Source organism: Euleptes europaea, chromosome 1, assembly GCF_029931775.1.
Source record: "Euleptes europaea isolate rEulEur1 chromosome 1, rEulEur1.hap1, whole genome shotgun sequence".
Taxonomy (NCBI): Eukaryota; Metazoa; Chordata; class Lepidosauria; order Squamata; family Sphaerodactylidae; genus Euleptes; species Euleptes europaea.
Genome location: NC_079312.1, coordinates 104,477,350 through 104,492,352, shown reverse-complemented (window position 1 = coordinate 104,492,352; position 15,003 = coordinate 104,477,350). Strand labels below are relative to the sequence as shown.

Genomic DNA, 15,003 nt, shown 5'->3' with positions numbered 1-15,003 from the left:
AAGTCAGCCTCACTGTTGCATCCTTACATTCTTTGTAATGTTTAACCTAAACAAGAGTCACTTACCTACTTAAGAATACAGTTATCAACAGACCTAACCCACTAAGTTCCCATTCCTGAGACTTCTGCCTCTCACTGGCTGGAAGAACATCTCCTCCTTTTCAGGCACACCCACAGTGAGCTTCAGATAACCCATTCTCAACAATAAAGTATTCACAGAAACCCTGAAACGGAAGCCAACAACAATTTGGAGCATGCATATGTATGAGTACTAGGCTTCCCAAGAATAAGAGATCACATAAGAACATAAGAAAAGCCATGCTGGATCAGACCAAGGTCCATCAAGGCCAACAGTCTGTTCACACAGTGGCCAACCAGGTGCCTCTAGGAAGCCCACAAACAAGACAACTGCAGCAGCATTATCCTCCCTGTGTTCCAAAGCACCTAATATAATAGCCATGCTCCTCTGATCCTGGAGAAGAATAGGTATGCATCATGACTAGCATCCATTTTAACTAGTAGCCATGAATACCCCTCTCCTCCATGAACATGTCCACTCCCCTCTTAAAGCCTTCCAAGTTGGCTGCCATCACCACATCCTGGGGCAGGGAGTTTAACTATGTATTGTGTGAAAAAAAACTTCCTTTTATCAGTTTTGAATCTCTCACCCTCCAGCTTCAGCAGATGACCCCGCGTTCTAGTATTATGAGAGAGGGAGAAAAGCTTCTCCCTTTCTCCCAATCACAGTTGCCTGGGCAGCAGAAATGACCACTTATCACTCGCCCTAACTGTTCTTTTGAGCCCAACACACATGCCAATCCCTGAACAGGAACAGAGATGACTGTTTACCCCACCCCAATTCCTAAAATCAAGAAAATGCTCATGCTGTAACCTCTCTAGAGACTAAAGACACACACACACACCCTTCTGAGAAAAAAACAGCTCTTCATACATGGGATGAAATAAATGCATGGGCAGAGAAGAAAGGAGGAGGCAGAGAGAAAATCAGGGTATTTTGCTAACTGCTTCTGCTTTGCCCCCAATGGCCTCCTATGCATGGCTGCTTCCTCGCGGTCAATGTGTGGGGAGAGCGAGGCGACCTCTGACAGTCGGAAAAAGCATGCATAATCAAAGCAAAGCCCCAAAGCAGTCAGGGGAGTGACCACGAGGGAAAACTGCCTTGCACAAAAGGCCTTATGCTTAGGACAGGCAAGTAGTAACCTGTTCCCAAAGGGGGGGGGGGTGGCAAGACACCATCAGCAAGTAATTCTTTAAAAATCCCCTTTTCCCAGGCACTGCTGCAGGCTGAGCTGGTGACTTCATCCAATACAGCTTCCAACAAAATCTGCTCTACTTTAGAACAAAAGCAGGAAAGAATGGGGGGTGGTAGAGAAACAGGTCCTCCCCTCCCCTGGCATTCCAGACAATTGGAGGGAGAGCAGTTGGGGAGGGGGTGTAAAGGTCCGCCCCGCTGGTGGGTTTATTTTGCTCCACAGCTGGTGCCGCAATCAGACAAGACCGATAAGAGCCATGGAGGAAAACCCTCTCCCCACTGAAGAGATAACACTGCCTTTCCCACGGGGGCCAGTCCACTCCGGCCCGTCTCCCAAGAAGTTATCCGAGGAGCAGAGCTATATGCAGGAAGGCTAATGGGTTCAAAGGAAGTGGCTGGCGGGGAGTGTGGGGGACGGGCAGAAGCAGAAGGGGTTGGGAGGGAACTGAGCTCTGCCTGAGGTGCTGAGAGTTACCTTCAGCCATTCTTCCGCCTGCTCTTTGCTCTGCACGGCCAACACCAGAGCCTCGGCTCCCGGCAGAGAGAAACGCAGCTCGTGCTTCTTGCGGCGCCCGTCCTTTGGCACGTAGACGACGCTGCAGACACCGAGGGGCACCTCGAGGTGCGGCTGTCTGTGCTTCGAGCTTTTGTAGCACTGAAATGAGAGAGGGAGAGGGAAAGAGAAAGAACTTGAGCTTCCTTCCAAGCACGTTCTTTCCAGGCATTGCTTGTGGCCCCTTCTCAACTTGATCAGAAGAAGCAGGACTGTACCACGGGGGGGTTGGGGAGCAAGGAAAAAGGGCCAGAAACACACAGCAACAAACTCGCTGCTTGGCCAAATACAGGGATCGTTATTATAATCAGGCAAATATGCAGAAAAGCTCAAAACTTGCTGGTCTCAAAGAAAAGGAAGGATCCTCGTTAACCTATAGCCAACCTTGGCACTATACACATCTGAGTGTGATGTGACCCTCCAAGGGGTTCTTTTACAAGAGGAAGGGTGATCAGAGAAACTGCAATGCCAGTGTGCAGAACCCTCTACCCTTTCCTTTCCTTTAACCCTTAGACGCTCCTTGATCCATTGCTCTTGAGCAGCGTAAATCTAATGTTTGAAGAATATAAGGACTGAAATAAATCTTGCCATCAACAATGTAGCCTTGGGAGTCCTGTCACTTATTAAAAAAGGCATTATGTCAGACACAGAGGCATTTGATGTATATGTTAAAAGGGGAGAGATAGAACGTGATCCAAGTTCCTCATAAAAGCGGCATTCCAAAAGGGCATCAGCTACCGAATCAATAGAGCCAGAAGAGCAATCTACCCTTTTCCATGCTTCTAAACAGCTGCCTCTCTTGGGGTTTCAAAGGCAAGGTTGCATCACCCGTATTGCTGTTCCAGTCTCCAGTGCATTTTGGAAGTATGAATACCAGGTAGCCTCTACCCAGAGAGTCTGAAGCTATATGGTAGGGGCCCACAACATGGCTCCTAGGGCATCATGGTGCCCTTCAGCACATTTTCTGGTGCCCACCAAGTGATTTTAGAAGGTGGGCAGGGCCAGGTGGGGCTTTTTCCCAGTAGGGTTTGGGATAGGATGCATTTTTATCTGCACAGCCAATTAAATAGATCTTTTGCCTGAAATGTTGAGGAGTTACTATTAAGGTTATAGATCATGATGGGTTAGTCTGTCACTAGCAGTAGAAAAGAGCAAAAGCCCAGTGGCACCTTAAAGACTAACAAAATTTCTGGCTACTAAGGTGCTACCAGACTCTTTCTCTTTTCTACTGCTATTAAGGTTATGTATAATTTCAGTCCCTGATGCTTTGTAGTTAACTCTGCCTTGGCTGGCAGACGTTTCATGGTTGGCTCCACCTGCTACTGCAGCCATTTTGTGGTTTTGCCCACCACCCTGTGTCAGAATTCAAAAGGTGCCCGTGAGCTTAAAAAGGTTAGGCCCCCCCACTATATGGCATGCTAACAAATGCCATCCTAAAACTCTTTCCTATTCGGCAACTCTCGCTTAACGATTGGAGTCAGCGCCCCCAAACAGAAGGCCTTTCCCGGCCAAACTCCTCCGTTCCTGAGGCACTGTTGCGTCATTAGCAGGATGCTCTGGCTTTACTCCCTCAAACGTTTCCTGCACTCCTCCACATACTCTGGCGCTCCGCAAGCCACCAACTCACCAGGAGTCTGTTGTCCTTGATGACAGTCAGCTGCTTGGCCCACTGCCCAAAGCGCTTCTTGCGCAACAGGAAAGCGCAGATCCTGCAGTCCTTCACCAGGTTCATGGAAGCTTCCTCTGACGGCCACTGGTGTGTTAGCCTTTGGCCTTTCCCATCCTCCTCCTCTTCGTCGTAAGACTCATAGGAGCTGCTCATGGCATCAGAGTCATTGTCTACAAAGAAGCAGAGACACTCCCTGTCATCCAGGATGCCCCTGCCCAAGTCACCAACACCCTGTGTGCAAAAGGCCATCTCTACTTGGAGGGGCTAGTTCTCCTAGCTGTTGTTTTTAAATCAGAAGCTGTATGACAGGTGACAGAAGTTTCTGGAGCACACACATTTCACATTTCCCTTTTCTTTCAGAGTTTGCCTATGAGACTCACAATTTCTGTGTTAAAAAAACACCTACAGTTTTTGGACTGGATTTTGTGGATCTCAACATTGCAGATATCAGACTAGAACTTGCTCAGCAGGAACCAGGCAGGTAGAAGTTACAGGACCAATTTCTACAAATGGATTATCTACAGACAAGGAATCTGGAGACATACATGTCCCTCAATTGGAGCCAGATTTCAATATACCAAACAGAAATATGCTTGCTATCATGTCTTAATGCCCCCCAGTCTGTTTCCCCCTTATAAACTCCTGGTTTGAATTTACAAAATGTTGGAAATTTTCACTGCATTTCCCCAGTTAGGTTTTAGTTTTTAAAATATGGTTCTGGTTAAACATACCAGCTCAAACGATTTCTATAATTCAAAGCTTGGAGTGAACTGTAACGATTCCCGATAACCTCCTTGTAAGTTACAGAGAGCTCTGATGGAAGTAATTTGTACAGGGACATAAGTAAGGCCTAGGATACTGTGCAGCCTCTAGAAAGCCCCAGTATTTCTGTAGGGTTTTTGAATCACAGTTTGTTTTTATGGGCTGCAGGCTTGGCTGTGGTTCTTAGTGTAGGAGGTAGAAATATACGGCCCACTGACTGCACAGAGCTCCTGATGCACTTCTTGTTACAATCCCAACTTTCATGTTTAAAGATCAAGCTTCTAGTACAAAAAACTGCAAAGCCAGGCAAGTTTCTGAATAGGAATACTGAAAAATATATAGGGCAAAGAGCATGCACGTTAGCTGGGGCTCTATCTATGTGGCTGAACAAGTCGCCCAATTCTACCACAGACTAACAGAAAGCCTTAATGATGTATTGCAACACTTAGACGAAGAAGAGTTGGTTTTTATATGCTGACTTTCTCTACCACTTAAGGGAGACTCAAACCGGCTTACAATCACCTTCCCTTCCTCTCCCCTACAACAGACACCCTGTGAGGTAGGTGGGACTGAGAGAGCTCTAACAAAGCTGTAACTTTCCCAAGGTCACCCAGCTGGCTTCGTGTGTATGAGTGGGGAAACCAACCCAGTTCACCAGATTAGTCTCTACCGCTCATGTGGAGGAGTGGGGAATCAAACCCGGTTCTCCAGATCAGACTCCACCGCTCCAAACCACTGCTTTTAACCACTACATAACACTGGCTCTCTAAGGGGACACTTAAGGACAAAGAGATTTGGTACTCATCACTTACTATTCCTTTTAACACACACAGCAGGTATGTCAGTTCCCTGCATTAAGGCTTTCAGATATACACTTCCTGCCTGCATTGCTCTGCATTCACTGAGCCAACAGCTGCTAGGGAACTCCATTCCCCCTATGGCCCTACCATACATCTCTGCTCTGCTACCTACAAGAGTTCTTCTGTTCTCCATTCATCCGGGTGACAGGGTAGTTGCTATCTGCATCTTCGTAATATCCATCCTCTATTGAGTTGGGGGGACTGGAGCTATCTGTATAGAAAGCAGATGGGACATTTCAGACAGCTGCGCAAAGAAAGGTTTTTCAATACATGGCAGAGAGGCTGTCAAAGAGATTCTGTTGGAAGGTGGTGCTGAGATGAGCTGCATATTCAGAGCCTTCGTACCAGGCTAACTTTGGAGAGATTGCGCAGGAAAGCTTTTACTGCTCATGAAGTTATAAAAAGAGACCAGACAATGTAGACAGGGGACCACAGAACTCTATAAAGTCATCTCCCTCCACCTGTTCCCAAGTGGCTACTAGACACCCCAGGATAGAGTAGGAATTGCCAAGTGACATAGTTCACAGCTCTTGCTTGGGAAAAGTTTGCTGGTTCTTGAAGACTTTCCTGATACTCCCTCCAAGTCACAGCAAATCTTCTAAAATTATTTTTAAGTTTTTATTTTTTAAGTTACATACACAAAAAAACCCCATTAAACATACACTACATACATACTTAACACTCAATACACATTACAATAATCACAATACACACAACATATCTACATCTTCTGCCTTTAACATTTCTCCGGGCAAAGTTAAATCATTTTAAACCTTCTACCTTATTAGGATTATTATTTATGGTAGTGGAAAAATAAACACTTTGCAAACAGTAAAGAGACTGTTCTTTTAGCTCTTATCTTTCAAAACTATTAAATCTATTGCCTTACATAATGAATAGTAACATCTAATGTAAAAATTTTCTCTCTAACAATTTATATCAAAATGCGAAAAATATTACGTGTAGGATATCCCTTTTAGATGGTTAAAGCTATTATATATATATATATATATTATATATAGACAGTAGTAACTACACTTCTAAAGTTTTTGTCTTTTAGTTAGTAGTATTATCTCTTACAACACATTATATTTCTCAGGACACATGATCATAACACAGTTTCCATTTCAAATCTTTAGTGGTACATATTCCCCCTTCAAGCACTAATCTGTAATCCACTCCTGCCCCCTTCCTCAATTTTTTAAACAGCCCAACAGGGTTCAACACACAGGGCAGACTGTCTCTCTGGAGCCAAAACCTGCCTTTCCCCACGCCTCTCCTCAGCCTGCTTAAGGTTGCCAGCCTCCAGATGATGCCAGCCTCCTGGAGATCTCCCGCTATCTCCAGACGATAGAGATCAGTTACCCTGGAGAAAATGGCCTCTTTGGCAATTGGACTCTACGGCATTGAAGTGCCTCCCCTCTCCAAACCCTGCCCTCCTCAGGCTCTGCCCCAAAATCCCCAGGTATTTCCCAACTCAGAGCTGGCAACCCTAAGCCTGCCCCACTTATCTTCTGGCCTTGGCTGAGGCAGGCCTTTCCTAGAATCCTGGATGATCGGCCTCACTCATTCCCAGTGCTGCGCACAGGGCCAGTGCCATGAGACACCCAGCTTTCCAAGCTATCTTTTTAAAATTTCTGTGTTTGCACCTAGGGAGCATGGCTTAAAAGATGTTATGGAGGGCCACCAGGGCTCGGCATTTACTCAGACATGATAAACAAGAGCAGGTGTTTAGGTTCATTTCTGTGCCCTCCCCTAATCTGTCAGGCAAGCTGAGAGAAAGACAGTTCTTAGACAAGCCCTTCACATTCCCGCTGCCCAGGGTTTATCGGCACATTTCCTGGCATGTCTGAGCAAACAACTGCTTATGACATCTGACAGACCAGGGAGGGCGGGGAAGCAGGAAAAAGAGTGTGGCACATCCCCCCCACACACACACAATGCCATTTTCCTCCCCGGGCATACAAATTATAAGCCTGTCACTTGTCGGATACCTAGGAGGAGGCTTTGTTTTCCTAGGCTGATGTGGGAGTGCCTGAAAACAAAGCTGTGCCGAGATGGAGACAGCTGGCTGTTTCTCTCTCCCCTGTCTCCAATTGAGACTTACTGTGGGAGGTGATATACTCAGGGGCTTTGCCTGGGCCCAGTGGCAGTGCTTCCTCATAGTAATCTTCAGGAGGAGGAGTGGTGGGCAACGGCGGAGGTGGCTCTCCAGAAACCTGTGAGGGGAAAAAATGGGGAGGTAGTATGACCAAGACAGATATTGTTGTGCTGCGCTATTTGACCACCATGACTGCACATTAAAAACTTTAGTGAAAGGATACATTCAGATAAATGCGTTCAGTATTCATCAGAATTATGCACAGGGGGGTTTCCTGCCATGCTGGTTGCTCTCTGCATATATTTCTATCTGCATATATTTCTAATTGAAGACCAAATGCAAGGTCAGTGTAGGCAGGGCAGCTTACATTATTCCAGGGGCTTCATAGGTAGGGTTGCCAACCTCCAGGTACCAGCTGGAGATCTCCTGCTATTACAAATGATCTCCAGCCGATAAGAGATCAGTTCACCTGGAGAAAATGGCCGCTTTGGCAATTGGACTCTATGGCATTGAAGTCCCTCCCCTCCCCAAACCCCGCCCTCCTCAGGCGCCGCCCCAAAAACCTCCCACCAGTGGCAAAGAGGGACGTGGCAACCCTATTCATGGGAAAGGAGGGGGTTCATCTTTGATGAATCAGGCTTATCCCCAAAAAGTTCAGACCACTGAAATGTTTTTCCAAGACCATGTGGGTTTTGCCCACAGCAATTTTGCGGTGGTATATAGAGCTCCGAGGCGTGTTCAGAAACAGCAGGCCAAGGTCCTTTCGGCATAGAGAGTAAAATCACTTAAGCTTGACCAGGGACTCTGTGTGTGTGTGTCTGGCTGTGCACTGCAAAATTCACCTGGGAGTGTGGGCAGTGACCTATTAAAGGCATATGCTGCAGAATGTCTAGCAACAAAAACTGCTCAAGTCAGGGCATGAAACATGCTCCTTATATGCTTCCTTCCCTACTCTAAATGTAGGTTTCAAACTATCCCCACCCTCTTTCTGCACAGACCTGGCAGTCTGCCCCCAAACGTTCCACGGGGCTAGAGAGAGACATAAAGTAGAGTTGAAACGGTACACATATTTCTTTTGTCCTACTATCCCCTTCTGATTAGACAGGTTTTTAAAGCAATTCAAAGACCATCTACCAGAGACAGCAGTGGAATGACTGGTCGCGCCATAAGGAACAACAACTATTTCAGACTGCCTTCAACTTTCTCTTTTAAAAAAGCTATTGCGCGTCTCCTGCTCACCCTGCATTCTTCTGTAATTGTACCTATGTCTCAGCATAGAGACTTAGAGAGCCCGTGCATTTCTCTCTCTCAAAAGAACTGGAACATGATCAAAAGTCCACTTATAATGCAATGTTAAACAGAGTTACACCTTTCTAAACCACTGACTATACTGGACACAGTGTAACTGTTTAGGATTGCGTTCTCATCACTGGAATGCATATGGAATGGAATGTTGCACCAGCATGCATGCTCTGGTTGCTTGCTGATGTCTTCTAACCTTGGCCATGCATCTACAAGCAATATATGAAAACTGAAGTGAATGCCAAAACGATATACTGTATTTTTCGCTCCATAGGACGCACCTTTCCATAAGACGCGCCCAGTCGGCTCTGTGCGGCCCTGCCCGCCTCCCAGCTGGCCGTCGGGGCGGGGAACGCTGGCTGGCGCCATCCCGACGCGCACGCGCCCAGCCGGCATTCGCTCCATAAGGCGCACGGACATTTCCCCTCACTTTTGAGGGGGAAAAAAGTGTGTCTTATGGAGCGAAAAATACGGTACCCTGCTGCCGATGCGGTGAGCTGTATTTTGCACCTGCTCTGCATTCTGCTCCTTATTTGTATCCTCCTCTTTGCATATCAAACTGGATTTCTTGATCTACTATCCAGCTCTGTTCCAGACACCAAGCGCCATTATAGAGGTCCACCATAACAAGCCGCAATTAATTAAAGTTGGAGTAATACAGAACTGGGGTTGATGCGACTTACATTTTTAGCTGACTGACTCCTGGAAAGCTTCAAGTTGTTGCCTTCTTTAGCATCCCCATCATCTTCTTGCATATCCTGAAGGCCGCACAGGTCACAGTCTGGAGGAAGATTAGAATCCAGACACTGAACAGTGCAACAGTGGAACTGAATACGGAGTCTCCCTTTTTCTGCCATATACTCCTCATTCTGAATCTGACTACTGCCCTCCCTCCCACTATTCTTGGTGCTTGTAAGGATTACAGTGTGTTTTAGCCCCTTTCGAACCATTAGCAAGGATGGGGATAGGAGGAATTTTTTGGAGGCCCAAGGAAAAGGCAGTTCTCAAATCTCAGTTTCAAGCTGTAGGTCAGGGAAATTGGTAGCGTTCTGGGGTTGGCTCGTGTAATTGTGTGGAGGGTTTCTACCTTGATTCTCTGCCGTTCTGGACATTTGGGGAAGTTATAATTTGGTGCAGTTAGAAGGAACCATTATCGTGATTATCAGGGCAAACTATACATTATGTTGACAACCCATGCTCAGATCCCCAGACAAGTAGCTCAGTTGCAAAACACAGTTGTAGAGCAAGGGGGAATATGAATCACCGTGATGACATTGGAAATTTAACTCTTCTTCCTTTGCCTTGTAAGTAATGGGTGGGAAGGAAGACAGGTGCCTATACTGTGCCTACCAAAGCTTGAAATAACTTCGGGAGGTCATTTCCATTCAGGGAAATGGTGCTGGAGAACTGTTAACTCTCTTTCCCTAGGACTGTGGTTCCAGTACATATCGTACTCTCCAGTACATATCATACCACAATGGCCCGCACCCTGGACAGGGCAGAATGAGAACTACTTTGGGGTCTGCAAAATTTAGGGATCTATAGATATTAAAGATTAGGGATTTGTAAAAATTAGGATCCTTGGTTGAAGACTACCAGATACCTGCATCTCTCCCAATATGCCCCCCCCCGAGAGTATTGTGCTCTGCTCACACCAACTTGCCGGTGGTCTCCAGCCCGAAGAGTGTTTGGCTGTCCTCAACTAGGGCCAGGGCCTTTTCAGCCCTGGCCCCAGCCTGATGGAACTCCCTCTCTATTGAGACCAGGGACTTGACGCAGTTCCACAGGGCCTGTAAGACAGAGCTGTTCTGCCAGGCCTATGGTTGAGGGCAGATATGGTTTTTCCAACATAGTTGGCCTCCCTTCCTGTTCCCCTGCTGCCTTTCAAGACCTGGATTAGAGGACCCTGGCTGCTTTCCAGGCCGGCTTGTGTGTATTGTGATGAATGCCATCTGTTTAAACTTAGAGACTGTTTTAATTTAGTTAGTTTTGTGTGTTGCTATGTTTTATGCTGTTTTATCTGTTGTGAGCTGTCCTGAGTTCGGATGTGGCCGGGGAGAAGGGAGGGAGATAAGACTAAAGATAAATAAATAAATGGTTCCAATTATTCTTCCACATCATCCCTCATATATTCAAAAATACCATACAATCCAGCATGTTGCTTGATACCAATAGTGGAAAGTACGTTTACATTGATCTGACAGGCATCTGAATTTCAAAAGCAGTTCAGTGTCAGATACGGATGGATGGCCCTCTTGTACTGCAATAGCTGAATACTTGTCATCTATCAAGGTTCTTACTTAATTCCTTATGGAATTGTCTGAGAATTATTATTAAGAGGACAGACCAGAGTTTCTGGACCCATGCACAGAAGAGCATGACGGCATGTGCCTCACATTTCTTCTGCAGGGCGTAAACTCATAACCAGTGATCCCAGACAAATGAGGACCATCAAACATGTGAGGGAAGCAGGGACTGTCTGGAAAAGAGGCATTAAATCGGAGTAGCTTTCAGTACATACCAAATTCTTCAAAAAGGGATTCCACAAAGCTAGTGCCGTTGTGTAACGTCGCTGTATTCACATACATGTAATTTACCTCCTTCCCTGCAAGGCAGAAATGATATTACTACAAATGGTGCATCAAATACTGCTCGAGACCTGTGTTTTCATACCTTTCAAGCTTCAGGCACACTCAGTTCATACTGGCCAAGCCTATTGGACGTTTGCATTGGTCTGCCCCACCGTAAATATACCCAGCACTCTTATACAGCTAAACATTTTAAATATGACCAGTAGTAGTGGGGAAATAGCCTTTTAGGAAAAGGTGTCTGCCATTACTAATCTTTTCATGTAGGTGCCTCAGTAAACTTCCAAGGAACCTTTGGGACACAGTTTGACAATAATAGTTTCTCTGGAGCACAATTTTGAAAACCTCTTATCTAGACCTATGGGGAAATAGAGAAACACAGATTTGCCCCCTCACCAGAATCCCAAGTCTATTGTTTTCCAAGTAAGCTATAGGGTGGTCCCAGAGGAACCAGAAGATGAAGTCTTGGTTCCATGTCAGATATTCACAAAACCCAAACGGAGTTTGATTCAACTGCACTAACTAATGGGTCTGGCCATGTTTTTTCTAGCATAGCAGTGAAGTTGGCACCTACTGAATGAATTATGTGTTTACATTCTCCAGTCCATGAACACAAGTAATTCCTGCCCAAAACGAGCGACTGCTCCTTGAATTTCAGCCAAACCAATCAGGTAGTGCCCACATACTGATTTCATACAAAGAGGAAGAGTGACACCCTTCCTAGTATGTGAGCAGCCAACAAGGAAAAAGAAAAAAAGATTTGAGCAAGAAATACAAAGCAAGAATAAAAAGCTTCTTCTTTCAGAAGTGGCCATTCCATGGAGTCGTTTTCAAGAGATGGGGGGTAACAGATCTGCTGGGTATTACAGAGGGATGACAGAGAAGCTTCCTGATGAAGGAAGAGAAACCATTTATTTTTCCCATGGAAATCTCCTCTCTCAGCAGAAAACAGCCCAACAGGAAGGCTACTGGGAACACATATTTCCACAGGAAACTCTGAACAATTCTGGTCCAGTTAGAGCAGGGCCAAATATTCCCACTGCTTGGGGAAGTGGGGGGGGGGCTCAAAAGCTACAGGTGTCTTCTCTCTGTTTCTCTCTCTCACACACACACAAATATGACCGCACCATTTAACAGACTGCCTGCTCTGTCTCCTGGGGACACCGTTGTTATGAAATTCACCTGGCAATTCCCCAAAAGGCAAAAGTGCTGCAATCATCCTAGAAAAATATGGGACATTAAAAATGGAATGGGGTGTGTTATCCCTCTTCAAAAGCCTGCTGCTTCATCCGCCACGCACAGGGGAGCGTCCATAAATATTGAGAAGAGTTTCACGTGTGCCCACAGGGCACAGATAAATCAAAAAGGGTAGAACGGCCAAGGACTGTTTAATGCTTGTTAACTTCTGCTCCTCAAGGTCAGCTGGAGGACTCCGTTTGCATGGAATGCTCCACCAGAGGGAGTCATGCACTTCCCTCAAGAAAGGGCTAAAGCATACGGGCACTATGTCAGGAAACTACTAAATACCGAATCGGGAGCAGGTGGAATACTTAGACCCTGCATTTTCACAGGTGCTAAGTATCCCATTCTGCTTCCTTCATAATAAAAAGCAGAGCCAAAGAAAGAGACTCGCCTTTTCACAAAGCTGAACCACACTGTCCCCTCCACTCTGTCTTTGCTTTATATATGCTGCGACTGGCTGTCCTTTAGCCTCTGGGGGATCTGAAGAAAGCCTTATCAGCAGCTTATAGAAGAGCCCAGTGGCTTGAATTAGCAGCTCCTTCCATTCAGAGTTCAAACAGACCCGACAAAGAACACACATTTTGTTCCATCCATCAAACAGAAACTGCAGGCTTGAATGACCTTAAATTTCCTTCACCAAGGCTAGGTAACGAAGGGAAAGTATTTTAACCTTTCAACATCCACTGAGTTTCACTATTCAAAACCAGGATCCCTGGTTTATTTGTTTATATTTATTTAAGCCAATTGTTGGCCGCCTTTCTACCTTATGGAACTCAACGCGGCTTACAATATACCCAGAACAACAACAAACACCAACATAAAAATGCATAAAATACCACTAATTAAAATTACAATTTACAGCCAACAAATTGAGGAAACTAAATGAATAAAATGCTGCCCTGTAATAGAACCTTCTTTAGCAGCTACCTAAAGATCGACAGTGGGGGGGGGGAGGCACCTCCCTGGGCTGGTTATCCCATAATTGTGGGGTTGCCACCAAAAAAGCCATCTCTCGTGTACCCACGGGATGAGCTTCTTTGGTTGAAAAGCCAATCAGGAGGGCCTCTCCCTGTGGTCTCAATTCCTGGGCAGGAATTTATTATTATTATTATTATTTTAATACGTGTCCTTTCAAAAACAATTTCCCCCCACTTAAAAATGTTAACAATAAAACAAGAGGGCCCAGTTTTGAGTAAGGTGAAATGTTAAACACCCACTCCTTTTCCTGCCCAGCTCTGTGACAAATTTGAGATTACAGGGGCCTACAATTTGCATTTTATGAATGGAACAAAACATGTGATTGTCTAATCTGTTTGAGCTGTTAGAGATAAGGTTTTTTGGCGCCTTATAGTGCAATCTTAAACAAAGTTACACCCTTCTGAGCTCATGGATTTAGTTGGGATATAACAATGTTTAGCCCTGACCTGGATAGCTCAGGCTAGCCTGATTTAATCAGATCTTGGAAGCTAAGCAGGGTTGGCCCTGGTCAGTATTTGGATGGGAGACCACTAAGAAAGTCCAGGCAGGCAATGTCAAACCACCTCTGAACATCTCTTGCCTTGAAAACCCTACAGGGTTCCCATAAGTCAGCTGTTCAGGATGCAAAGAAAGTCCCTTGTTTTAATCGTATTTATTATTTTATTTTTTATTTATGTTATTTATAGTCCACCTTTCTCACAGGTTTTACACACCTTTGCCATAAACTCATGACGTGACCTCAGCCATTCATCTGACATCTGATGATACTACTCACCTACCTTACAGGGCTATTGTATGGTTGATAACAAGACAAAGTCCGCAAAGTGCCTTGAAAGTGCTCTACAAACACTAGGCATTGTTATTAAGAGCCGAACAAGATCAGTTTCTGGATGGGCTGTGACAGAAGAAGCAGCTGCATGTGCCCCCAAATCAGCCTGGGGTCATGGTGTATGTGTGTGTACATATATGGACGCAGGGAAGAGCTTTGCCCCTTCTACCTATGCAGTTTTTCTAATGAAAACTGACCACCACCACCCCTGAGCTATCCCCTGGTGTCACACTGGGTTTGGTTCTATGTCCGCTATCCATTTGTCATGGGCAGAGTGCAGCTATATGTACCCTTTTGCCTACAGAATCATTCAAAACCATACTGACAGGATCTTCTTCAAAAGGGCAAGACGCAGGTCCTGATGATAGCCAAACAGTTTTTACCTGCCATAAACCCAAAGAACCCACCCATGCCATTCCTTCACAATTACAGGCTGTACGTGAGTCCTATACAGACTGAAACCTGTACTAACATGTGATTAACTGGGAACAGCATGTGAGGAACACAGAGTTTCCCTTGGATAGGAGTTGCCAGATTCTGTGCCGCTGCCAGAGTCTACCAAGGTACAATGTTGATTTAGTTACACATAGTTGCTTTTGAATATCTCTTAATGGAAGATTTATATACATTCTTATAACCACTCTGTTAACATATATTTTGACTTAGCAGGTCCATGACAGTAATCAATTATTATTGATTTATTGGTTTCCCTTGTACATTAAAGTTTCCCAGTTTTTACAAACTGCGCAAATAGCAGAGGACAGAAAGAGATAAGGAAAGGGTTGATGGGAGAGGGGTAGGGTTGCCAGGTCTGGGTTGGGAAATACCTGGAGATTTTGGGGGTGGA

At 45.4% G+C, this 15,003-nt stretch overlaps 1 protein-coding gene across 1 annotated transcript in view; it reads right to left on the bottom strand.

Annotated features, from left to right (window-relative positions):
* Positions 1-15,003, bottom strand: part of AFAP1L1 (actin filament associated protein 1 like 1) — an 88,825-nt gene that overhangs the window by 22,167 nt on the left and 51,655 nt on the right. Inside the window, exons 4-9 of the mRNA XM_056847829.1 lie at positions 11,041-11,124; positions 9,203-9,300; positions 7,224-7,335; positions 5,229-5,327; positions 3,453-3,664; positions 1,748-1,927 (exon numbers count right to left, since the gene is read on the bottom strand). Of these exons, the coding sequence (XP_056703807.1) occupies positions 1,748-1,927; positions 3,453-3,664; positions 5,229-5,327; positions 7,224-7,335; positions 9,203-9,300; positions 11,041-11,124 (785 nt within the window). The remainder of the gene's footprint in view (positions 1-1,747; positions 1,928-3,452; positions 3,665-5,228; positions 5,328-7,223; positions 7,336-9,202; positions 9,301-11,040; positions 11,125-15,003) is intronic.